Source organism: Nematolebias whitei, chromosome 7 (assembly GCF_014905685.2).
Source record: "Nematolebias whitei isolate Nwh7 chromosome 7, NemWhi1, whole genome shotgun sequence".
NCBI lineage: Eukaryota > Metazoa > Chordata > Actinopteri > Cyprinodontiformes > Rivulidae > Nematolebias > Nematolebias whitei.
Window position 1 is genome coordinate 39,923,683 of NC_056504.1, and position 27,189 is coordinate 39,950,871.

The window sequence follows — 27,189 nt, forward strand, 5'->3', positions numbered from 1 at the left end:
TGTACAGTGCCCTGAGATGACTTCTGTTGTGACTTGGCACTATATAAAATGAATTGAACTGAATTGAGTTAGATGAATGCAATGAGAACTTAGAACAGATGCTGCAGTATGATGAACATTTTATCCTGGGAAAGTCTGCGCATTTCTAACAAGATAAAACAAAACCACATATTCTGCTTTGAAAGGCACTGATGCAGAGCAAGATATAAATAAACCTACTAGACTGGCCTGTGTGCAGATCTAATCTCTTCTCAACAAAGACATGGTGAAGTTTTTTTTTAAAAGAAGAATGAAACTATAACAATACAATAGTTTAAAGGAAATGATGTGTGACTTGGCACCCTTAATACTGCCAATCATTGTGACAACACTGAGAATGTCTTCTTTTTGTGAAAGTAGTGGGCAGCATTACAGAATACTTTTTGTAGTTCCAACTTTTTTTTTGTCTCTGGCTGTGCTACAAGTCTGTCATGTAAGAATGTCAGCATAACAAACACTAGAAGGAAGTTAACGCAACTATAAAGGTATCCTGATGCATGCTCAATAATCCAGGTAGAAAAATCTTTTAAAAAAGTTAAGTCTGGTCCATTCAAAAAACCAAAACAAAAAAAATTGTAGTTTCATCCGAAAGACTTCTTCAGTCTGAGGAGCTGTATTCAGCTCAGTCTTATAAATAGCACCTTCTCATAGTGGATCAACCAGTTTGCTGCTGACAACCAAAACCAGCTGTTTACATGATCAAGGAGGACCATCAGCCTAACGATGGATTGTTAGCACCCTGATGGTTGCTTGCTATTCACAGGGGGCACTACTCTGAGCAGCAGGACCACTTTCCACAGAGCAACTGTGTCAACTCTTGAAACTGTGCCTGCAGTCAACCTACTTCACATCCAGTGCCTTGCGAAAGTATTCGCCCCCTTGAACTTTTCAATCTTTTGCCACATTTCTGGCTTCAAACATAAAGATATAAAATTGTATTTTTTGTGTAGAATCAACAACAAGTGGGACGCAATCGTGAAGTGAAATGAAATTTATTGGATGTCAAACTTTTTTAACAAATAAAAAACTGAAAAGTGTCTCGAGGCTCAATGGGATTTACCTGTATAAATAAAGGTTGATTGATAGCGTCGCCTTTTGCTGCAGTTCCAGCTGCAGTTCCAGCTGCAAGTCTCTTGGGGTATGTCTCCATCAGTTTTGCACATGGAGATTGAAATTCTTGCCCATTCTTCCTGCAAAACAGCTGGAGCTCAGTGAGGTTGGATGGAGAGCGTTTGTGAACAGCAGTCTTCAGCTCTTTCCACAGATTCTCGATTGGATTCAGGTCTGGACTTTGACTTGGCCATTCCAACACCTGAATATGTTTATTTGTGAACCATTCTATTGTAGACTTGGCTTTATGTTTTGGATCATTGTCTTGTTGGAAGATAAATCTCCGTCCCAGTCTCAGGTCTCTTGCAGACTCAAACAGGTTTTCTTCCAGAATGGTCCTGTATTTGGCCCCATCTGTCTTCCCATCAATTCTGACCATCTTCCCTGTCCCTGCTGACAAAAAGCAGGCCCAAACCATGATGCTGCCACCACCATGTTTGACAGTGGGGATGGTGTGTTCAGGGTGATGAGCTGTGTTGCTTTTACGTCAAACATATCGTTTTGCATTGTGGCCAAACAGTTTGATTTTGGTTTCATCTGACCAGAGCACCTTCTTCCACATGTTTGGTGTCTCCCAGGTGCTTGTGTCAAACTTTAAACAACACTTTTTATGGATATCTTTGAGAAATGGCTTTCTTCTTGCCACTCTTCCATAAAGGCCAGATTTGTGCAGTGTACGACTGATTGTTGTCCTATGGACAGACTCTCCCACCTCAGCTCTAGATCTCTGCAGTTTATCCAGAGTGATCATGGGCCTCTTGGGTGCATCTCTGATCAGTCTTCTCCTTGTTCGAGATGAAAGTTTAGAGGGACGGCCGGGTCTTGGTAGATTTGCAGTGGTCTGATACTCCGTCCATTTCAATATGATTGCTTGCACAGTGCTCCTTGGAATGTTTAAAGCTTGGGAAATCTTTTTGTATCCAAATCCAGCTTTAAACTTCTCCACAACAGGATCTTGGACCTGCCTGATGTGTTCCTTGGTCTTCATGATGCTCTCTGCGGTTTGAACAGAACCCTGAGACTATCACAGAGCAGGTGCATTTATACGGAGACTTGATTACACACAGGTGGATTCTATTTATCATCATCAGTCATTTGGGACAACATTGGATCATTCATAGATCCTCACTGAACTTCTGGAGTGAGTTTGCTGCACTGAAAGTAAAGGGGCCGAATAATCTTGCACGCCCCACTTTTCAGTTTTTTATTTGTTAAAAAAGTTTGACACATCCAATAAATTTCATTCCACTTCACGATTGTGTCCCACTTGTTGATTCTTCACAAAAATTAAAATTTTATATCTTTATGTTTGAAGCCTTAAATATGGCAAAAGTTTGAAAAGTTCAAGGGGGCCGAATACTTTTGCAAGGCACTGTATGGGGGCCAATATTATAGGCAGAAACATGGGTGTGCTATGGGGTCTCCAGTTTCTTCTGCTGCCAACCTGTACATGGAGGAGGTAGAAAGTAGAAAAGAGAGCCTTGACGTCCTTTTCAGGGACACCACCAAGTCATAGGTTCAGGTATGTTGACGACACCTGGGTTAAAATTAAATCTCAGGAAGTCCAACATTTTACTGATCACATCAAATGTGGATAAATACATCAAGTTCACACGAGAAGATGTAAAAAATGGCAGGTTGGCTTTCTTGGACTGTGAGGTCTCAGTCTCTGATAGAGGACATTTGCAAACTGGGGTGAACCGCAAACCCAACCACACAGACCAGTATTTGCAGTTTGACGTCCATCACCCTTTAGAGCACAAGTTAGGAGTCATCAGGACTCTGTATCACAGAGCAGACAGCGTCCCCACTAACTCAGGAGCCAGGCAGAAGGAGAAATCCCACACAAGACAGGCTCTAGAGCAATGTGGATATCCTAACTGTGCCTTCCTGAAAGCAGAGAAGAAACTCAAACAGGACTCCAGTCAGCCATCAGGTGAAAAGGAGGAACCCAGACCAGTGGTCATTCAGTATGTTGAGGGAGTATCAGAGAAACTGAGACGTTTATTTTCTAAACACAACGTCCCAGTGGCTTTTAAACCGCAATATACATTACGACAAAACTGGTTCATCCCAAAGATCCAGTCCCCCAGCACAAACAGAGTAATGTTGTGTATGCTGTTCAGTGTCAGGAGGGTGACCAGTCCTACATCAGGGAAACTAAACAGCCACTGGCCAAAAGGATGGCCCAGCACAGAAGATCAACATCATCAGGCCAGGACTCTGTGGTCTACACTCATCTCCAGGCCAGCGGTCACTCTTTCAGGGATGAAGATGTTCACATCCTGGACAGAGAGGAACGATGGTTTGAGAGAGGAGTGAAGGAGGCCATCTTTGTGAAAATAAACTGTCCATCATTAAACAGGGGTGGAGGCCTCCGGGTTCAACTGTCCCCCTCTTACAATGCTGTGATTGCTAGTATCACTCAACCCCCTGTGAATAGTAAACAGCCATCAGTGTGCTAATGATCCATTGTTAGGCTGATGGTCCTTCTTGAGCATGTGATCAGCTGGTTTTGGTTGTCAGCAGCAAACTGGTTGATCCACTCTGAGAAGGTGCTATTTAAGAGACTGAGATGAATACAGCACCTCAGACTGAGGAAGTCTTTCGGATGAAAGACGAAACATTTCTACATTTTTTGTTTTGTTTTGTTTTTTGACTGTCCAGAGGACCAGACTTAACTTTTTTAGACAACCATAAAGGATTTTAGACAGACACCTTTAAATAAAGTTAAATAATTGCTTTTTTTTTACTTTATTTTTGGGTTTATTTTTGCTACATTTTTTTTTTATTATTATCAGCGGTTTGCACAATACATTGGAAAAAAGATTTTGGTCCTTCCGGTAGAGATAAGAGAAAAAGGAGAGAATAAGAGAGAGAATAAGGCAAGAATCTTATCTACAACATTTCCGGTCCATTAATAGCATACTGCATGTTTTGAGTACACACAATAAAAACATGATATGTCAGGAGGATTATTGTCACGATACATGAAAGAGATCTTAGATTTTTACACAAATCACACAGCATCTATAGAAAACTGTACGGCTAGAAAAAAAGTTTGAAGATAAGATGAATTATCAGTGAGTGATTATCAACTGGTGGCTCATGGCCATATCCGGCCTGCGGACACATTCTTTTTGGCACAGGATGTAAAATTGTAAGAAAAATGCCTCTACAATGAACTCCTGCCAAGTTGCGATTCTGATATCACCGACTCAGTCATTCACAGACTTTTCCTCAGATTTTTAACACCATATTGATCTCTTTGCTTTAAAGCCCCAACTATTACATCCAGAAGCCACATAATCAGTTAAGATTCACCTGTGGGTGATACACAGTAAATGTAGACAGGAAAATAGGCCTATCTCCTCAGAGAAAATGTCTTGTTGTGTATCTCTCCTTTGTCTTTAATTTTCTGTGTTCATTTCATGTCAGCTCTGTCTGCTCCAAGCTGCTGACTGATAATTATCTTCTAGTTTTAGTCTCATAAAATGGATTTTTAAACCAAAAATCTCAGTTGTTGGACACAATAAGTTTTGCTGCACGTTATTTCTGCATGAAAAGGGATAACGTGAGGCCTAACACTGCCAGCCTGATCAAGAAAGCCTCATCAGAGACTCTACTTCCTCAGGCGGCTGAGACGAGCTGCTCTGGGAAGCTCAGTCCTCACCTCCTTCTACAGGTGTGCAGTGGAGAGCATCCTGTGCTCCAGCATCAACATGTGGCATGGAGGCTGCACAGCTGCAGAAAGAAAAGCTTTGCAGAGAGTGGTGAAGGCTGCACAGAAGACTGTTGGAGTCAGTCTCCCCACCATCACAGACATCTACGCCTCCAGATGCAGGAAGAGGGCCACCTGCATCATGAAGGACCCCACTCACCCAGCACACACACTTTTTGCCCCGCTCCCCTCAGGCAGAAGGCTGAGGAGCATTAAGTGTAGAACCAATAGACTGAGGAACAGCTTCTTGAGGCTGTTAGACTCATGAATCTCTAAATCACTGTGAAAAAAAAATCACATCATGATGCTAGAAAGTCCATGTTCAATAACCCAAGTATAAAATCCAACATTTTTCAGTCAGGTCATCTGGAAAAAAAAAAAAAAGAAACTGTCCAGATGACCCGACTGAAAAATATTGGACATCATGATGCTGTTGATTTGTTTGGTGCTGCAGTGTTCATTCGTCCTCATCTGCTCACACAGACTCATGTTCGTGCTGCTGTTCGGCATATTGTTTTTGTACTATTAGTGCTGTATTTTTAGTTAATGTTTTTTTTTAGTTCATATCTTAGATCTTATTGCTGTTTTTCTTTTACATTTTATACTTTTGTTGGATGTAACTGGGACCCTGTGTACACAATTTTGTTCCACCACATGTACCACAAATAAAGAACCTTGAATCCTAAAGCCAGCAGCATGTGTTCATGTAGCTAAATACTGCCCCACAGAGACTATTTGCCTGCTGTTCCAATCACTACCTGCACATTAAATTCATTGTTGAATGCTGGCAATGAGCTGTCCTGCCCCAAAACCACAAATAAGTACAAGACAAGGAATGATTCTCAAAGGAAAAAAAAACAATTTCAAATTCCATTAATTATAGTCAAGTTGTTTGAAAAGCACTCAGATCAAGACCACACACAGCAAACCAAGTTTAGGATCAAAAACAAACAAACAAACAAAAAAAGTCCATGCTCAATAATCCAGGTATACAATCTAACATTTTTCAGTCAAGTCATCTGGACAGTTTCTTTTTTTGCTGAAACGTTTCACCTTCCATCCGGAAGGCTTCATCAGTCAAGGAAACACACAATACAAAACTGATTCTCCCCCCAAACAGCTTACTCCAATGTCAGACCAAGTTTAGGATGTTATTTCAGCTGCTCTCTTCTGCAGGGGTTGCCACAGCTATAGCAAATTTGCATTAAAGATTTGGCAATTGTTTTACACCGGAGGATTATAAGGCTACAGGACTTAACCACTGAGATTCAACAGCTCCTTCGCCATGAAGAACTACATTGTGTGGCTTTTTTCCCCTGCCCATATGGAAAGGCTGTGTCTGACTTGGTGCCAACTTGTATGAGCAAATACAGAACACAGGTAGAGGAGTGTCAAAGAAAGAGTTGACTCATTATTGCATGGGAGGCTGCTTCTGGCCCAGGTCTCATTACAAAATATATCTGGGATCTTAGTGGGCTATGCCTGGGTAGATAAATGTAAATAAATACATATAAATAATATTGTTTGGTGAAAAAGCTGCCAGAGTTTCCGCTCACTTGTCACGTCGTCAGTGCAGTTACAGCGTGCGCTCTCAGGCCATCATTACCTGCAACGTTCCCTCACTGCGAACTGAACTTGGCAAAAAGGCCTTTTCCTACTCTGCTCCAGCAACCTGGAACACCTTGCAACAGGAACTGAAGCTGTCCACCTTCATTTCTTTAAGGGATTTTAAACCTTTGATAAGGTCAATAGAAACATCAAAGCAAATATGTTCTTGATTTTAGTATTTTATCTTGTTTTACAGCACCCTGATTTATTGTTTTACAACACTACGTTTATTTGAACTGCATTTTAACTGTAGTTTATTGTTATTACTGTTATATGTACTTATATGTTCTGTCTGGAACAGGTCCCTCTTGTAAATGAATTCTCGTGGCTCAGTGAGACTAGCCTGTATAATTAAAGGTTGAATTGGAAAAAAAACACGGTATGTAAAGCAGTACAATGTGGACACTTTAACGTGCAGTACTCCTTTATTATGTGGAATGGGGAAATGTTTGTGAATCGGGGAAAAAATAACTAGGACAGTTATCTGCTTTTCTGTATTCAGCACAGATGGGTTTGAAGATACTAGTGCTGGTATACAGTAAAGACAATTGGCACGTCAAATTATGAAATTAAAACCGTATATTAAGTCAACTGAACGTATCCAAACGATAAACATATTTTCCGAGGTACAGTGAATGCAGCTCAGAACAAGACACGCCCCAGACATCCTGTTGGTACCCGCCCACAAACTTACTCAGTCTGGTGGGTGACAACTGACAGCCAGCCAGCAGAAACAGCACGACTCCAACCCTCAAAACCAAACAAACAAAGGACGCAAAAACAATTTGTCAGCTCCAAATCACAGTCGGGTACTGATTATCATTTACTCGCCGCGTTCATCAGCGATATTTTACGTGCGCGCTGTCCTTAAAAGACCCCCGTCCATCTCTCTTCCTGTTCTCTGTAGCTAGCTTTAGCTCAACGGCTGCGGTGTTTTCTGTCCAGGTGAGGTCACGCAGCTGCCGCGAACATGTCCGACCCGGCCGGGGAAGCCAAGCTGGAGGTGAAGCAGGCGAGCAAGGAGGTGAAGGAGAGCGAGAACGTGGCGGAGAAATACTCAGCCATGACCGTGAGCAAAAACAGCGACATGAACATGGGAGAGCTGTCGTCGGTGTTCAGCGCTGTGCCCACTCACAAACCTGTTAAAAAGGTAAAACTGCACCAGGTGTCAGCTGGGTGGGCCCACAGAGGACATTAGACCTTACTGTTTCATCATGGCTATCATCCCTGGGCTCAGATGTACTTTTTATTAGTTACTAGTTCAATCAATTCTGTTGAAACCCTCTTTATATATCAGACAGACAGGAGGAATAACAGCTGAATGTGCACCCTTTAAATTAAACCCTAAAAGTTGATCTTTTACAGTTTTATAAATCACAGGCATTGCTGTAAAATATAAAAAGGCAGATGTTACATGACACTTAAAAACAGGATTTTTGAGGGTTTAACATGTCAAATATTTGCATGATTCGTTGCAGCTACACTAAAATGAACAAGACTCAATACACACTCTTGGAAAAAAAAAATGCAAACACTAGAACTGTCAAAAGAAACGCTGTCTTTACTCGGCACGAGATTATTAGTCAGTCTGATTTTATTTCCTTTGTTTCACATCCTCATTCTCTATTTATTTATTTATTTTCCCTGCAGCTGTGACTAGTTTGGCCAAGTAGTGTGAAACAGAAGTATTGCGAAACTTTAAACATTTTTTTAAAAATCAGAAAAACAACTGATAAAATACAGCTGAGATCGTAGTTAACATATCTTATTTGTTATTTGACCTGTCTGATTCAAACATGCAAATCTTATTTGAAACCAATATGTTGATTCAGCATAAATTATAACCTTGCAGTTTTTATTCCTTAGGGAGTTTTTCCTGCTTTCTAGATTGTTTAAGTACCGGTACCTTTTCATGGAAGTAAAGTCTCATCAGATGACACAGAAACAGTCATCATAACTTTACATTTTTTACAGGCTTAATGTTTATTTAGTTTTTAAATACCAATATTTTGGGTTAAGATGCAAGCTGTCAACATAAGTCGTGCTACCAAATGAGTCAGAATGACAGATATTGACCTTTGTTGTAATTGAGATTTGCTAAAAATGAGTCCATAAAGTCACCATCTAGTGATCCTAGTAACTAAAACAGCAAATAATCTTCTTAATCTATCTTTAAATTAAACGTTTCTAACTGGTATGTCTTCGTAAATTATCCTTTCAAATATAAATCCTATAATTTCCTTTGAAATTCACTATTTTTCTCTGACGACTGACATCGTGCCAGTAAATCCCTTCATATAATGTTTAGCATCGTTGTGAAGCTTGAGGATTTCTCTTTTTAAATGTTGGGCTGAAATTCATGTTGATGTCACTTCAGAAACTATAAAGCCGTTTATATAAAAGAAAAATACAGAATATTTATTTATTTCAGGGAATGGAGCTGCAATAACTATATTGTCAAACTCGATAATTTTTGACGAGCTTAGAAAAATCAAAGTAACGTTAAAATTATGGTATTGCCACACAAAATATGTTTTCCATCATTTTCATTTTTCTTAGAAATCTCTTAAGATATGAATTTATTTACATTTGAAACACGTCTGCTCATCAATGTGTCAGTCAGTGCAAAGTTTGCCTGAAACTGTTAGACAGGCTAAACTCGCACTATTCTGACCTAAACTGTGACGTCTGTTCTCTTTATTTGTACACAAACAGCTTCATGTTGTTCTTCGTTATTTACCTGGAGTGTGAAGAGTTCATGAGCAGCTGATTGAATTAAAATGCAGAACATGATTTTTATTAGAAAATGAGACAGCGATGGGAATTATATAGGTTAATCCAATAGATTTACTGTCTGATAGGTTTAAATTTAGATTTTATTTTAGCATTTTTCTGGCATAAAGTAAAAAAAAACACCATTTAAACCCATCTAGATATATTGTATTTGCACTTGAGTAGAACGGCTTTCTGCACTCTCTCATTACTTCAGAAAGTATGCCATCACAAAATAAATCACAGTTGTGATAAGGAGCTAAATATGCGTAAAGTTAAATAAGCAAACAAAAAAACAAAACAAACATTAAAATCTCTGTCCTACTAAAGAAACATTTAAAACTAGAGAAATTACATTTCCTACAAAAATGCAGTGTTAATGCTTATTGCTGACGAACTTGCTGAAAAACAGATTAAATTAGCTAAAGCAACATGCTGAAATGTCACTGAAATAAGAGAACATTCCTAAATTAGCAGAAGAAACAACACTTATTTGCTGAATTGGGTTTAAATGAGCAGAAATGAGCACAAAAATTAGGAAACCAGCTAAAAAAGCTAAAATTAGCAAAAAACATATAAAAAGTAGCCAAAAGGCAGAATGAATCTTAACCTATAAGAAGGAAGTGGAAAAGAGCTGAAATGAGCTGAAAAAGCTAAACTTGGCATAAAATAGCTACTGGCAAATAGTAGCTGAAAAAGCTGAAACTAGCTGAAAAAAGCTGAAAGGAGCATAATAAGCTGAACTTAGCAGAAATAAGTTAATTAGGCTGAAAGTAGAAGAAATTACCAAGAAAAACTTGAATTTATCTGAAAACAGCTGAAATTAGCTAAACATTTTCTAAAAAGGTAGCTGAAAAGGTAGAACAAGTTTAAATTAGCAGAAGAAAGTGAAGAGAGGACAGTTTTGCCCAGTTAGGCTGAAGAAGCAGAAATTAGGACAAAAAAGTAAAAATTATCAGAAAAAAGCTAAAATTAGCAACAAAAAAAAAAAAACCAGCTGAAAAATAGTTAAAAAAGCAGAAATAAGCTGAAGTCACTAGAAGGAAGTGAACACATTTTTGCTGAATAAGGCTGAAAAAAGTTTAAATGAGTGCAAAAAATGTGGAATTAGCTGAAAAAGATTAAATTTGCATGAAAACAGCTATAGTAGCTGAAATAGTAGAAAAAGTTGAAACTTGCAGAAATGAGCTGAAAGGAGCTCATTTTAATTTGTTTTTTATTTGCTCATTTTAATTTAATAACTGATTTTAATTTGTCATGACAAGCTGAAATTAGCAGAAGTTAGAAGAAGCACAAAAATGTTGTAGCTAGCAGAAAGACTCTGAAAGGAGCACAAAACAGCTGAAATTAGCTGAAAGAAGCTGGAAAAAAGTTAATTTTGCACAAGGAAGCTGAAAGAAGCTGAACCAGAAAAAAATGTGAAAGTGGCAGTATAAGGTTGTAAACAGATCTAAAGATGTGAAGGATGTAAAATGAGCTCAATTAATTTTCTATGAGAAAACAAATGGCAGAAAAGGCTAAATTTTTCCAAAAGGTAAAGTTGCACCACAACCAAAAGTTATAGGATGGTCCTGAACGAGCTGAATGTTTTGATATATGATTTGTTGAAATAGCACAAAACTGCGGGACGAGAAACACGCCAAAAAATGTACGGAGAAAAAAATGGATCACAATAGTGTGAATACTTCATAAACGTTCACACAATAAATTTATGAAAGCTTGGAGCAGCTGAGGTTTGAAATGAGGCTAAATAATTTGTGACTTAAAGTAATTTCAGGTTTGACAGCTGTGTGATTCTTCAAACCAAGTTTGGAGCAGAATTTAAAAAAGTCGAGTGTGAATAGAAATATTGTTTGACCAAACGGGTTCAGCAACTCATTTTACTACTGGTAAATGTAATAAAACTGTACCAACGCTTCAAGAGTCTCAGTATCTTAAAAAATTTGATTGTTCAGTTTGAAACGTCTTCATTTTAAACCGCAGATCTTTGATCTCGTTCCAGCAAATCCAGTTTGTGGAGGAAAAGCAGGAGTTCAGCAGGTTTCCCACCAAGATGGGCCGTCGTTCTCTGTCCCGCTCCATCTCCCAGTCCTCCACCGACAGCTACAGCTCCGGTACGAGGGTCCACTCTGTCCGCAGCGCTCAGCTTTTCAACACTGTGGAGTGAATGTTGAGTGTGTGAGGGGAGACGGTTCAAGTTTGAACTGATAGAGTGAATTCACAATTTGATTACAGCCGCGTCTTATACAGATAGCTCGGATGACGAGAGCTCGCCGCGGGACAAAGCCCAGGTCAACTCCAAGGGCAGCAGCGACTTCTGCGTCAAAAACATCAAACAGGCTGAATTTGGCAGACGTGAGATCGAGATCGCAGAACAAGGTAAAAACAGAAGGAACAAAGCTCAACTGAACATTTTTAACTGGACGATTTGCTTAAAAAAATTGTTTTTAATCAGTTCCTTCTTATGTGTTACACTGTAATAACAGATTTATAAACCATGCACAGGTTTCTAAAGGCTACAAAAGAGCAGCGCTTTTATTCAGCCATACTTTCTGTGTAAAAGTGTTTGCCTTTCTTTTCGATGCTATGAGCCTTCCAGTTTGATCTGCACTGCCGTCTCTCCCACTCATGTTTTCCTGTTCTGTTCAGACATGTCGGCGCTGATTTCACTCAGGAAGAGAGCGCAGACTGAGAAACCGTTGGCGGGTGCCAAAATTGTTGGCTGCACTCACATAACTGCTCAGACTGCGGTAAGATTTGTTTATCTTTTTACATTAATTTACAGCCAATGGCTGCAGCGTATCTTGAACGGAGAAAAGATGAGTCTTAACCAGATGAAGCAGCTGAGAGCTGAATCGCTTCACTGGCGTGTGCTCAAAAAGCTGAGGAAATCAGAAAAAAGCAAAAATCAGCTAAACAAAAACTTAAATTAGTACAAGTTAAAGGGTAAAATTAGCAAAGCAGTAGCTAAAAACTAAAATCAGAAAAAACAACAGCTAAAAGCTAAGACCACACAACAGTGACTAAAGTCTAAAACCAGCAAAACAGTGGCTAAAAGCTAAAGCCAGCAACATAGTGGCTAAAAGCTAAAATCAATAAAACAGTGGCTAAAATGAGCAAAACAGTGGCTAAAAGCTAAATTCAACAAAACAGTGGCTTAAAGCTAAAATCTACAAAACGGTGGCTCAAACCAGCAAAACAGTGGCTAAAACCTAAAACCAGCAAACATGTGGCTTAAAGCTAAAACTATCTAAACAGTGGCTAAAAGCTAAAATCAACAAAACTGTGGCTAAAATCTTCAAAACAGCAGCTAAAACTTAAACTGAGCAAGTCAGTAGCTAAAAGCTAAAATAAAACTAGGTTGAAATAAAATTCTAAAAGGACTAAGTTGTTTTTGTTCAAGGATTTGTTTTCTTTTGTAATGAGAAAAAAGTGAATAAGGTTTTTTTATTTTTTATTACCCTCTTTCGGCTGCTCCCTTCTTCAGGGGTCACTGCAGCAAGCTAAGCCGTACGAAGACTTGGCAATTATTTTTACACCGGATGCCCTTCCTGACACAACCACAGCCCTCTGTGTGGAGCAGAGAGCTGCCATCTAGGGCGCCCGGAGGAGCAGATGGTGAGGATTAAGAGCCTTGCTCAAGGGCCCAGAGTGGGACAAATGAGGGTGGAGGCAGGTGTGGGTGCTACACCAATCCCACCCACATTTTGATGTTGTCGGTACCGGGAGTTGAACCGGCAATCTTCCCATCCAGTCCCACCTTCTCTGACCTCTGCCTCACCACTCCCTAAAGAAGTGAATCAGGATAAACATTTCAAAGTGTAAAAAGTTACAAAAAACAAAAGTCACAGTAGTTTTGTCCTGAACGAGCCGAACATTCTGATTTATGATTGGTTAAAATAGCTGAAGGTATGTTAAAGAACTTGCAGCTAAAAATCATGTATCTTTTTTTCTTTAAACCTTAAATTCAACCAGGAAGATCCTGTTGAGATTAAAAATCAGTGACCTGTCCAGGAATGTCAGCATCACACAAATATGACTCGTCTTCAGGAGGAAACCTTGGACAGCTGACTCATCCTCTTTCACATGTACGTGGCGTTCTTGTTGACTTCCTGTTTCCGTGGCTTTTCTCAGGTGTTAATCGAGACTCTGGCGGCTCTCGGCGCTCAGTGTCGTTGGACTGCATGTAACATTTACTCAACGCAGAATGAAGTTGCTGCTGCCCTGGCAGAGAGAGGTGAGCAGCAGAGAGGATGGAAAAAATCTTGATTATCCACAATTAAATCAGCGTTGACATTAAAAAACAAATAATGAAGTCAAAAAACTTCCCCACACTTATTTTATACTACAAATGTTTTCTTCAGAACAGATCGTGTAAAGTGATGAAATGAACAGAAGTCAGCTTTGTGCATATCTTTTAAAACTTTCAAGGTTACTGTTTGGAAACGTTGAGCTCTTTCATATTTCTCCCTGCAGAGATAACCGGAGCGCACACATATTTCCGTTCGATGGTACAGGCATGCCAGTCGAACCTTTTTTTATCTCTGGTTGCCATGTGTGTGCTAAATCTCCGCCGTAAACCTTTGGAGATCTGGCAACATGAGGAAAATTGACTCAAAACGTCTCATCTGCTTTAGTTTTTATGAAATACTTGTGTAAATTTGTGACAACCAACCATCATCAGTTATTTTATTGTGTATTGTACTGAGATTGTTGCATTCCTTGTTGTTCGAATAGAGTTGACGTTGCCTTCTGGTTGTTAGTTCAGTCTATCTTATTTGAAGCTACCTTGATATGTGCTGTAGGATCAGGGTTCTCCTTGCAGAAGGGCCTTCAGATCTAGCGTTGACAGTGCTGTCCCTCTGTCTGTCCATGCTGCTCCTCCAGCCTTCCATCAGCTCCTCCTCCATGTGCTCTCGTTCTTCACAGCTTCCACTCCCAGATCCTTCAGCAGCGGTGCAGCACTGATCAGTGTTGTGAAGGTTTTCTCCCTGGTGTTCAGCTTTATTTTTATTTGTGCTGGATACAAACATGCTGCTTGCATGTCTCTTTTCTTTAGCTGTTAGCTCCGTAGACCTTTGCTCTTTTCTTTCGTACGGTAGTCTTGGTCAAAAAATATCTTTGAAGACTTGTTCCTGACGCCATGCTCGTCGTATGATTTCATCTTTTATCGCTGCATCGAGGAATCTCGCTGAGTGATCTGGGGGGAATTTTTGGATCCTTGTGTTTGGGTTTAAGAGAGCGATGTCCCCTCTCAGTCGTGATTTCCATATCTGGTGGTAGTTTCAGTGTCTCTTGAAGCAACTCTTTTATAAATCCAATTAGATTTTCTCCTTCACTTCCTTCTGCAATCTGGAAAATCTAGGGGTAGTGGTGGCGCAGAGGTTAGAAGATGGGCTTGTGATCGGAAAGTCGCAGGTTCACCTCCTGGTACCATCAACATCAAAATGTGCGTGGAAAAGGTGAAACTCCTACACCTCCCTCCACCCTCATTCACCCCACTCTGGGCCCCTGAGCAAGGCCCTTAACCCCCACCATCTGCTCCCTAAACAGGTCTCTCTTGAAAATGAGACTACCTGGATAAATAAAGGGTAAATGAAGGAAAAAAAAAATCCTGATGATTCTTCTTAATCTATTTTGGAGATCTTCACATTTCACAGAAAACTTCATATCAGGGTGAAACATCAGCACAAACATGAACATGAGTCTGTGTGAGCAGATGAGCACGCATGAACACATCAACATTGAAACAGATCAGCAGCAACATGTGATTTTTTTCCACAGTGATGATTCTGATTAGAGATTCATGAGTCTAACAGCCTCAGGGTAGAAGCTGTTCCTCAGTCTAGTGGTTCTACACTTAATGCTCCTCAACCTCCTTCCTGAGGGGAGCAGGGCAAAAAGTGTGTGTGCTGGGTGAGTGGGGTCCTTCATGGTGCAGGTTTTTTTGTTGTTGTCCCATTTGTCCCGTTCATATGGGCACAACTTCCATATATATTTTGTGCTTGTAAATCATACTTTTGAATTATGATTCAGCTGATTGGTCAACGTCATGTCAATCACAAATTTGACAATCCAATTGGAGAACAGATGGGTTTGGATGTTGGGGTGGTGCTTTACTGTGCTGCAGGTCCTGGAAGGGTAATACATTTTGAAGATGGAGGACGGCACCAGCACTACTAAACGTGATTTCCACGTTTAGTGGAACTAATTATTTCTGCAGAGAAGCATGCATTACTTTTTGACTTGTATGTCAGTAATGTTTTCTATTCAGAAACACGTCAATGAATTTGAACCTCAGGTTTCTTGGCAGTGAACGTCATAAAGATGAGATTATTTCATGTCCAATGTCTCAGGATAGTGTCTAATGTTTCAGGCGTGCCTGTGTTTGCCTGGAAGGGAGAGTCCGAGGACGACTTCTGGTGGTGTATCGATCGCTGCGTCAACACTGAGGGTTGGCAGCCGAACATGGTTTGTAGAAACATCTTTTTCTCCCATTGTACAGGGTCAGGTTTTAAAATACAAATGAGACGATAAGTTGCCTAAAAGTATCAAGAAACAGTGTTTAGATCTTGGTAAATATTCATATAACAATATATGTTTTGTCTACTGAGAAGAAACATGGAAAATTGCCATGAACATCCATGGCAGTAGTAAAAACTTTTTTTGTTTTTGTTTCATTAGGTCCTTGATGATGGAGGAGATCTGACACACTGGGTGTACAAAAAATACCCAAACGTCTTTAAGAAGATCAGGGGGATTGTAGAGGAGAGCGTTACAGGGGTTCACAGGTATTCATTCTTATATGAGCTCTTTGAACATACATAGAGACAAACATGTTCATATTTATTTCTTTCCCAGGTTGTATCAGCTTTCTAAAGCAGGGAAACTGTGTGTTCCAGCTATGAACGTGAACGACTCTGTGACGAAGCAGAAGTTTGACAACCTTTACTGCTGCAGGGAGTCCATCCTGGACGGGTGAGTAAATCTATTTGTTGTAGTTGTTTTAATGACATAAACCCACTTCTGTTTATTGTTTGAATTTACAGCGAATCATAAGGTTTGGAAGAAATCACAATCCAGTAAATGACTTTTGTTTGTTTTGTGATAATTAGCTGAAGTTTAACATCTTCTAAACCAGATAAAATACAGATTAGATGGTATTTTTATATTCCCAAATGATAAATAAGAAGCCAAACTTTAACCTACAGATAAACATTCACAGGAAGAAACTTCATAAAAGCTTATAAACCTTTTCACTTGTGATGTTTTATGCCCTGATTTTACACTAACTCTAAATGCTGATATTTGAGCTCTTTTGGTTATTAAATGCAGCCAAATCTCTGAACTGTGGTGATGTAGTGTACTGGATGTAGTGTACTGTAGGAAACCCAGCAGGACTTATGCAGAGAAAAAGTAAAATAAAAAGGAAAAAAACATTTTTAATCTTGAAAGTACATATGATTTCTCATCATAAATTGTGCAATAGGTGCATTTTTTTACTCTCATTACATAAAGCTAAAAAAGTTATTTAAATGTAGTCTTTTAAAAACACAAATTTTAAGGACGCGCTGCCACGAGGCCAGATTATTTGAAACAAAGCACATATTTTCTTGTGCAAACTCACAGCTCCTAATACTGAGATACAGACTGTGATCACAACTGTTGTGTTTGTTACTCTTCTGTTAATGTCACCAAGGCTGCGTGTGAAAATAGTCTGTTTTTATTTATTTAACAGCGTCTGAGTACTTCTAAACAGGGTCAGTACTTTCTAAGCTGTCCACTCCTAATAGAATCAGAATAAGCTTTATTATCATTGCACCGAAATACAGTGAAATTAGGTTCGTACAGTCGTCCAAAAGATGGGCGGAGTGCACGTTGCTGCTGCTCCTGAGAGCACGACCCCTTATCCTTTTTAGATAGAAAAGGGGAAAAGGCCATGAGGATAGGATAGTGGTATTACAAAAAGGTGTATTCACACCTTGTCCTTATCAGGACACGATTTAAGACGCCAAAAAAAAATGCTACAAGCAAGCACATTTATAGACACATTACATATTTCATGCATTTGACGGCAAGACGGTGAGATTTGTCCATGAAGCACTTCGAGATGGTCCATAGTCCTGATAAGATGTTGGTGTCAGCCGGTACAGCTCTGCTAAGCATTCACAGATTTTCTGGGGGCAAGGGGAAGGGGGTTGTTATAGACAGAGCTTTACCTTAGTTTACACATATCTCAAGAGAAATTTGATAAGTCGGCTTGCTTCAAGGCCAAATGGGGGAGTCAGAGTCAGATAAGCCACAATTGTTGATTTTTTTTTTTTCAGGCAGCCTGTTATTTCTCATCAACCTTGAGTCCTGCTGGTAATTTTGGTCCAAAATGGCCAGATTTGTGGGCATTCCACTGGTCTGTGCTTAGGTCATCTCCAACATGCTGGCAAGTCCCAGAAGCCGCAAGTGGCCTGCGATTCTCACAAATATCTTACGGTTTAGCTTGTAAATTGGCTGATATTGAGTGCTCGAAGCATGAACCAAACCTTTACACAGACTCAGCAGCTTTGCCATGACCGAAACTGCTGCCGTCGTCTTCTTTAATAGCCGATAACATAGGAATCCACCGATGCCAAAAAGCAGAAACCCTGCTATCATGATTCCAATTATATAAACATCTTCGGCGTCCTCCTGAGACAACACGGAAAGACACATCAGCTCCCAAACTCCCCACGGATCCATGACGTATCCTGCCGCCTACGTCTCAGTGGGGCATGAGGGCTCTCCAGGACCCTGTCGCTTTGTTGAAAAGATTTTATCGATTGCCTTGAAAGTCCAGTTGACCAGATCCATGACAGTAATTTTTAGTTTCGGACGATGTGTAAATAAGAGCTCTAATGATACACAGATGGAGAGCAAAATAGCAGGAGGAGGGCGGGAGACAGAATAAAATGTGTCCGGCTTGCACGAGAGCAAGTGAGGAATGATTAATAATCATCAAAGTAAACTTCTATCCTGGAGATTGTCTCCTGTGTGACATAACTGCAGTAAAAGTCTTCATTATTATACCTCGAGACTGATAATTTTATGCATCTGCCTTTTAAAAAATAGAAAATACAACAAAAATGTCACTGTAAACAGCTATTTCTTTAGATTTAGTTTTATTTCATCAATAATTTAATGGGATGTTTCACCTTTCAAACAAAGAGAGATATTTTTTTTACCACTTCCACTAATTGCGCTGATTTTTTTTTTTTTTGTCTTAAATCTGTCCAGCTTGAAGAGAACCACAGATGTGATGTTTGGAGGCAAACAGGTGGTGGTCTGTGGTTATGGTGAGGTGAGAGATGATGTGACAACAAGCACCATTAATTTTAATCATGATGTTCTCGAGATGCAACCACTGACAGAAAGTATGGGATCACCACTCTTCTAGAATGTTCTTTCAATTGTTTTATTTTGTATAAAATAAATCAGACATGCCACAGAACTTTTAATTTTTTTAATTCCAAACTATTGGCATTAAGAAACAATTAAAAAAGCTCCTGTAGTCAAAGGGTTGCATTCATGTTGATTAAAGGCTGCTCAGAGCTTTAACAACATTCATACAGATAACTGATCATATCTTTGTCTCATTATTGAGCTAAATAATAACGAAAAAATTCATTGGGCCTTGAAATAATTGGCTAGATAGGTTCACTATTTAGTGATGAAGGGTTTTTATTGCAGTGTTTAAATATATTTTAATCTTTCTTGTGTGCGTTATTGTTTTCTTTCAGGTTGGAAAAGGTTGTTCTGCAGCTCTGAAAGCTTTGGGAGCCATCGTCTATGTCACTGAGATCGATCCCATCTGCGCCCTGCAGGCCTGGTGAGGACATGATGCATGATTTATATCCTGAATGTGCCGACGTCATATTTATGAACATGGAAGACGGCATCATGAATCACAAACACACACACACTTGAGCCGTCCAAAAATTAATTTTGATGTTGAATAACAGACAAAGTTTGACCGATAGCCTTCAACTTAAGCTCACCCTTTCATAAAATATAGTTCAAACTAGATGAGCTGAATTTCATCTCTTTGTTTACCAGCATGGATGGATTCAGGGTGGTGAAGTTGAGCGAGGTCATTCGCCACGTCGACGTTATCATCACGTGCACTGGTAACCAGACCTAAAGTGGTACTGGTGTACTCGCCTGGGTACACCGACATGAAATCACATCTTGGAGCACTTCTGCTCCGTGTGGTTTGTTTTTTTATGTCGTTTGGTAAAAGATAGAAAACTTTAAAAAAAATCTGTCTTTTTGTCTTTTTGTAGGGAATAAAAACGTGGTGACCAGAGAGCAGCTGGATCGAATGAAAAATGGTTCTATGGTCTGCAACATGGGACACTCCAACACCGAGATCGATGTGGTAAACTAATCAAATTTTGGTTAACATATTTCTAACCACTGTGTTAGAACGAGGCTAATTCTTCTCGACTCTTCTAGGCGAGCCTTCGGACGCCTGAGCTGACATGGGAGAGAGTCCGATCTCAGGTGGACCATGTCATCTGGCCTGATGGGAAGAGAGTTGTCCTGCTGGCAGAGGTCAGCAGCTATATCTACGAGCTTCTCACTCACATGCAATAAATACAGATACAGTAATCCCTTGATTATCGCGGTGGTTACGTTCCGGACACCCTCGCAATAAGTGAAAAACTGTGAAGTACAAATGCTATATTTTATTATTTATACATTTTAAGGCTTTATAAACCCTTCCCACACTCATGCAATGTTCTAAACTCAAACCTATGTAATTTTAACAACTACTGCAAAATTTGATATTTGTACTCACCAGCCTTGGTCCTATTCTGATCCGGTTCTGATCGGCTTTCTGCAGCCATTGAGCACCAGACGCTTTTAGACAGAGCCAGACCTTTGGAGAGCCATCACAAAACCACACAATGGTCCAGAATGAGTCCAAATAATCCAGAGAAATCTGGACGAAAAAGTGTGGGTGCACTCCGGATAAGACACCGGACCTCCAAGCAACGCCTCCCAGATCGAGAGGCCTCATGGGCTGGCAAGCAGCTCTCAGATTGACCGATGAGGCTGGAAGTAGTTCTGGTTCGGTTCTGGTCGGCTCTCTGCATCCACTGACCGATCATTTTTGTTTAACAAAATTTTATTGGAAAGTAACTTTCACTTTCTTAGACATACAGTAGTCCCTCGCTACTTTGCGGTTCGTTTGCCGCGGATTCACTCTATCGCGGTTTTTCAAAATAAGACTGGACATGGCACACAATTGGCTGATTGATGGATGAGCCGCACGATCGGCATGACATTTTTATTTAACATTAATTATTTTTAAATGATTTAGCACCTGCTGCACATTTGTGCAGAGCAGCAGAAAAATACTTCCTCCTGCAGCTTTGTGCAGCCCTTACTGCTGCAGGATAAACTTCCTGCTGCAGGTGAACAGCTGATCAGCTGTTGAGCATGCAGAGTGGAGAAGTGGGCGTGGCTAAGAGCACTTGCAGGTGTCAAAGAGCAGAGGAGGAAAGGAGCTGAAATCATGCTCTTTTAGAGCGTTTAGAGTTTAGAACCATTATTTAGAATATTGCAAAAGTATGGGAAGGCTTTAAAACGCCTTAATATATATCTATATAAATAATAAAATAAACTACTACTTACTACTAGTACTACTATTCCTACTTCGCAGTTTTTCACTTATCGTGTGTCTTCAGGGTATGGATCCCCAGCAATAAATGAGAAACTACTTTATTGACACACCAATAATTTTTGCCATATGAAGCGGTTAGTTAGAGCAGTATCTCATGAAAATCATCGAACTGTTTAAGAGTTCTGTCTGGACTTTGGCTCCTGATCTCATCTTGACTCGTTCCACAGGGCCGTCTGCTGAACCTCAGCTGCTCCACTGTTCCTACCTTTGTTCTGTCCATCACAGCCACCACTCAGGTATGAAGCCAAACATTTACTTCTGTGGGTTATTGGAGTCAGCAGGTGTAGTTGCGCTACTGAACATGATTTTCAAAAATATAGATCTGAGCATCGATATTGTTTTTGTTCCACTAAACCATAAAGTAATGCCTACCTGAGCCACAGAAATGCTGACGTCATCCTCCCATTTTTAAAATGTACCACTCTTCCAGGACCTGCAGCTCAGTAAAGCGCCACCCCGACAGCCAAACCCATCTGCTCTCTGACTGGATTGTTAAATTTGTGATTGACATGACATTGACCAATCAGCTGAGAGGAATAATCAGGTCATAATTCATACTTGCAAGTTGAAACTCTCACGCAAGTTATGGAACTTGAATGCAGAATTTTACACATAATTTTTTGTATCTGTTAAAAGACCTTAACCAAAAAAAGTGTAACTTGTATAATTATTTTTACAAATACTAATTGTTTTCACACAGACATTCCTATTTACACCTGCTCAAAGCAGAAATCCTCAGCCATTTTATTTTTCAAGGTTACAAAACTTCATTCACAACATATGCAGACTGATTTACGAGCACAAAATATGTATGACTAGAATTAGTGCCCAGACAGGTGCTTGTAGGATTAACTGCTCTCCTCACTCTTTTATTTCCTGCAGTTATGTGCTCGTTCTGACATCTAAGCTCTTGATCTGACCTGGAAATGTCAGAGTATGCGGATCACTTGTAGCTAAACTCTTAACTCTGTTTGCAGGCTTTTATTATTTTCTTCTATAACAGTGTCATGTCATAAATATTTTTTTTCAAGGCTCTGGCCCTGATAGAGTTGTACAACGCCCCTGAGGGACGTTACAAACAGGATGTTTACTTGCTTCCCAAAAAAATGGGTGAGGATATGAACACTTAACAGCATTTATTTATTTGTTTTACATGTTTTAAATGTTTTCTCATTTGTCTGCTTTGCTAGTAAGTTTTGAGTTTTTAGGATTAAATGGAAATGAAGTGGGCAGCACGATGGCGCAACTGGTAGAGCTGCTGCCTCTCAGCGAACAGGTCCCTGGTTCAAACCCTGGTCCAGGGGCCTTCTGGGTGGAGTTTGCATGTTCTCTCCGTGCATGCGTGGGTTTTCTCCGGGTACTCCGGTTTCCTCCCACAGACCAAAAACATGCATGTTAGGCTGATTGGTAACTCTAAATTGTCCCTAGGTGTGAGTGAGAGAGTAAATGGTTGTTTGTCTCGTTTGTCTCTATGTGGCCCTGTGATGGACTTGCGACCTGTCCAGGGTGTACCCTGCCCCTCGCACAGTTATTGCTGGACATGGGCACCAGCGACCCCCGTGACCCAAAATGGAATAAACGGGTAAAGAAAATGGATGGATGGATGGAAATGAAGTGATTTTACTTCTGCTAGCTGATTACAGAAACAAGTTAATTTCTTATAAGTTTTATTTATGCATATGCTCTTTTATTTGAAACGGTCTTTTAGATGAGTATGTTGCCAGTTTGCACTTGGCCACTTTTGACGGCCACCTGACGGAGCTGACGGATGAGCAGGCGAAGTATTTGGGTCTGAACAAGAACGGTCCGTTTAAACCAAACTACTACAGGTACACACCCTTCTTATATATTTCATATTGCTAAAAAATAAACAAAAAATCTTTATTAAAACTACTGGATTATTTTAAACTCACTCTGCTCTTATTTTATTTACAGGTATTAGCCTGCAAAAAACATTTCAGAGCACCCATATGTGGACCTAAATATTACCCGTCCTCCAGAAAATGGAAAGATTAGGTATATTGTATTTTATATTCTTCACAGGATGCACAGCCAATGACTACGGTAGACATGTTTTTATTGGGTTTGGCTTTTTTTTTTCTCTTAACTTGCTGCTGCTTTCAGATGATACATGTGGCATTTAGCTGGCTATAAAATGTTAATGTTCCCACAGCACTCAGATGTCTGTTAAAGGTTCTGTTGCACATTTCTGTACCTGCTGGTTCCTTTTGATGCTGCTGAGTGCTCTGTGAATATAATGTGCCAAAAGACTGTGAGAGCAGAGGGTTGGCGTTGTTTTAAAATATGACTAGAACTCTAAGTAAATTTTTTAAAATTATATAAATACTATAAAAAGTTTATCCATGAAATGCAACTTTGATGTTTATTAAGCTGATTGCACATGTCATTTTGGTGCATAAATATTTTTAAAGCCATTTCTTGATATGAGCTAAAATGTTTTGCTCAAGAATAAGTGTACTGCCTCGCACGGGGGCACCAAGAAAAAAAGAAGTGGACCAAATCTGACTTGAGAGCCCAGTTGTTATGGAACATTTATTCTTGAAGTAGGTGGATATTTGGCTTTAAACTGATGTTTGTTTGTGTTAAGAGTTGCCAATGAATTTTCTAATTATGAGCCATAACTAAAAAAATAAAAATAAATCTAAACTTTGTAAATACAAGTTTGTATTAGATTATTTCTACAAGCTGGTGGCCAAAAAATAGCTCAGTGCTGCTTTAAAGTTTATTTGAGATCAAAACACTTTTACATATAAAACATTCCACCTGTAAGAGGGAGAAAAATGTCCTGACTTTTTAAACATTATTTTTTTAATAACCTGCAAAAGGAACCTTGTTCTTGTTGATTTAAAGATGAGATTAAGGATTTTTTTTTTTTTTTAAGAAAGATCCATTATCTATTTGTCTCTTAGAGGATTAAGTTCTTCCTAAGGGCATTCAGAAATCTCAGATCTTTTTATTTATGACCAGATTTAGTAAAAATTTTAATGTCAACTTAAAAAATATATACTCTTAATGGTACTGTTAATAATTTGAGATTTTGGTACTCATCTGTTAAGTTCAGATGTCCAGATTAAAATAAACATTGGTTATAATCTATACTTGAATTATTTGTTGCACAGTGTCTTTAAAACAAATGTTTAATGTATTCTCATTAGATTTATAATAATTAGTCTTTTTTAAATACAGAGCGTTTTGTTTTGAACTCTTAACAGGAAATTGAAGAAATATTTAAAATGTACAACTGGCCATGGCTGAGCTTTGTTACAGTATCTGTATATTAAACTAAGATGTTGTTTAATTTCTATATTCTTTATCTTGTGGTATTCTACTGTCTGTATTCTGACATTTTTACTATCAAAGGCTTAAGCACTGTTTTGTGAGGCTTGCAAAATGCACAAAATAAAACGTACCTCTATGTATTCACATGCCATACATCTTGAAATTACAGGCATTATTTGAATAACGAGGTGTTTTTAGTCAACATTGCAGGTCTTTCAGCTTGGTGCAGCTTGGTTTATCAGATATTTGTGGCCTTTTTGGCTGAGCCGAGTTCATCACCTCGGCATGTTTTTAAGCTCATGCTCCATGTGTTTTCACTGTTGCGTCACCTGTCAGATACTTTAATCTGCCCATTTTGGTTATTGTTGCATTGATCTTGTGCAGAAATCTTAAATGAACAAACTGATTTTTAGTCTTTTCTGTTTGCTGTGTTGTAGCCCAAACAGAGCTTACGTCTTTGCACCAACAGCTTTAAGGGTATGAGAGTCAGGGATGCTCATGGTTACTGGTAGGTAGACAGTGCCTTGTAAGTAACTCAGTAATTTCTATCCACATTTAAAGTTGTTTTCCATGAAAGAACGGTAATTTAATAGATTAGGGATATGCACTAAAACATGCTCATCATTTTGTTTGCATATTCTATTTCTGCAGCTGTTAATTGGGTAATATATTTTTGATGATTACTGAAATATGTTATTGGAATGAGCAACATTTTTTATGCAGTTAGATGTTTGTCATTTTTATATCATCCCAGTTTTATATCTTGTTACAGATATGCTCTTTACTTGCATTAAATCTACTTTATGAATTCTTCTGTTTTAACAATTCTGGCTAAATTTTAAAGGGTTTTGACTTTCTGACTAATGAATGTTATACTGGAGCAAAAACAGCTGGACTCCTCTGTTGTTGAATTTAAATGTATATCTATACATTTGGATACAAGATCATATAAATGATTTAATTGCTATAACCTGTCCTTTACTTTCAACACAAAGTTGAATAATTTCACAAGTATAGGTTTTGTTCAGTCTTTGTTTGTGCACCATTTCCTTTAATAAACACTTTAAACTTAAACAAAATGGACTCTTGCTTTTTTTTTTTTTTTGAAAATCACATTATGCACCACACTTGCTGTTTTTGTTTTTAATACAGTTACAGCTTTAGGGATTTGCTGAACATAATTCACTCTGTCAACATATAGCATCTTACATTTAACAAATCCCGCATCATCGTATGAAAAAGAAAAAGATTGTTTAATTTCTTGATTTAACAGATAATCAACCTGGAATTACAGAAAATAAGTGATGGCGTTGACCAGAAAAACAAAAGTTTGGAGTCTGAACCATATCTATGGTTGGAGTGAGGACAGAGTGGGACAGACTCACACAAACATGCACGTGTCTGTCATTAGAGGGCGGTTCCTTTGCAGCTTCAGGTGCAGCTGGACTGGAAACGCCCTCATTGCAGCAGCTGTGTCTGCCATTAAGCTGCAGGTGGAGAAACAAAAGTTACCTCAAATTTTTATGCCAGAGCTCTGTCATGACTACCTTCCATTTACTGACAGATTTCCTCACACAATCATCACTTTGCAGCTTTTAATAAAATCTCCTTTCTGGTTGGTTTTATTTGCTGTTATTTTTCAGCTTTAAGCACTGTGTGAGTTATGCTAACCCCAACACGGATCACAATCAGAGTAAAAGATGAATGTAGTCTGTGCACAGTGTGTTAGTCTTAGCTGTGTTATGCAGACAAGTGTTAACATATTTTTAGTGCACTTAACATCCTATTCTGATGGAGATCTGAAGCAGGGCTAAGGATTTTGTTACTACTCCTTATTTCAATGCTAATTATTTATTCTACTATTACTGTTATTTAAATTATTATTAATGTTATCACACTATTATGGTCTGTTGCTGGGCTAAACTTTAACCTGAGTTACAAAGTTTCATCTCATACTCATCAATGACAATCAAATTTCCATGAATCCAAAGCAGGGTGGAGCCTAATTTACAGCTGTTGCCAGGCAACAATATTGTCTCCATAATTAGGCTCCTCCCCTTCTAACAGGAGTCATTGCTTTTGCTAAGAAAATTCAAAGGCTGTAAATTCCATTGTGACATCATGGCTTTGATTCCATCATGACTTTGATTCCATCATAGCTTTGATTCCATCATGGCTTTGATTCCATCATGGCTTTGATTCCATCATGGCTTTGATTCCATCATGGCTTTGCATCATGGCTTTGATTCCATCATAGCTTTGATTCCATCATGGCTTTGATTCCATCATGGCTTTGATTCCATCATGGCTTTGATTCCATCATAGCTTTGATTCCATCATGGCTTTGATTCCATCATGGCTTTGATTCCATCATGGCTTTGATTCCATCATGGCTTTGATTCCATCATGGCTTGATTCCATCATGGCTTGATTCCATCATGGCTTTGTGACATCACGGCTTTGTGACATCACGGCTTGATGCCATCACATAGTTTATAAAAGTAGCTGTTCAAAACTTTTCAGAACAGTTCTTAAGCGAACATTTTGGCGTACAGTTAGTACTTATCTCACAGGCGATTCAGTTTGTTTTCAAAAAGGTAGCTACATAGCTAACATGGATTCACAAAGTTTAACTTTGAAAATACCATCTCAGAGTAAAAACAACATCTTGAAATCAGGCTGGTTTAGAACCCAGAGCCTGAAACAAAATTCTAAGTGCAAAGGAAAGTTTTCCATCTGGTTCAAAACTCATAGATTCCTTTGTGCTAAAGATTCTCCTGATCCGTGGGTCCTTCGTAAAAACCGCAGACATCAGTGGTTGGCCCACTTCAGAGGAATCACAGATCTGCTGGAATCAGATAAGCTCAAGACAAAGAGCGATTCCAGCACGAGTTGGAAATACTCCATCTCTTCTGCACCG

At 39.1% G+C, this 27,189-nt stretch overlaps 1 protein-coding gene across 1 annotated transcript; it reads left to right on the top strand.

Annotated features, from left to right (window-relative positions):
- The first annotated feature begins 7,164 nt into the window (after positions 1 to 7,164).
- LOC119412510 (S-adenosylhomocysteine hydrolase-like protein 1) lies at positions 7,165 to 23,029 on the top strand. The gene is made up of 18 exons (XM_037679526.1): positions 7,165 to 7,287; positions 7,424 to 7,628; positions 11,253 to 11,364; positions 11,501 to 11,629; positions 11,900 to 12,000; positions 13,385 to 13,487; positions 15,627 to 15,721; positions 15,935 to 16,041; positions 16,112 to 16,228; positions 18,518 to 18,581; positions 19,021 to 19,109; positions 19,337 to 19,407; positions 19,564 to 19,658; positions 19,736 to 19,834; positions 21,137 to 21,205; positions 22,001 to 22,079; positions 22,678 to 22,798; positions 22,905 to 23,029. The coding sequence occupies exons 2-18, from the start codon at positions 7,449 to 7,451 to the stop codon at positions 22,909 to 22,911; spliced, it is 1,638 nt and encodes a 545-aa protein (XP_037535454.1). The 5' UTR covers positions 7,165 to 7,287; positions 7,424 to 7,448; the 3' UTR covers positions 22,912 to 23,029.
- The last annotated feature ends 4,160 nt before the right edge of the window (positions 23,030 to 27,189 follow it).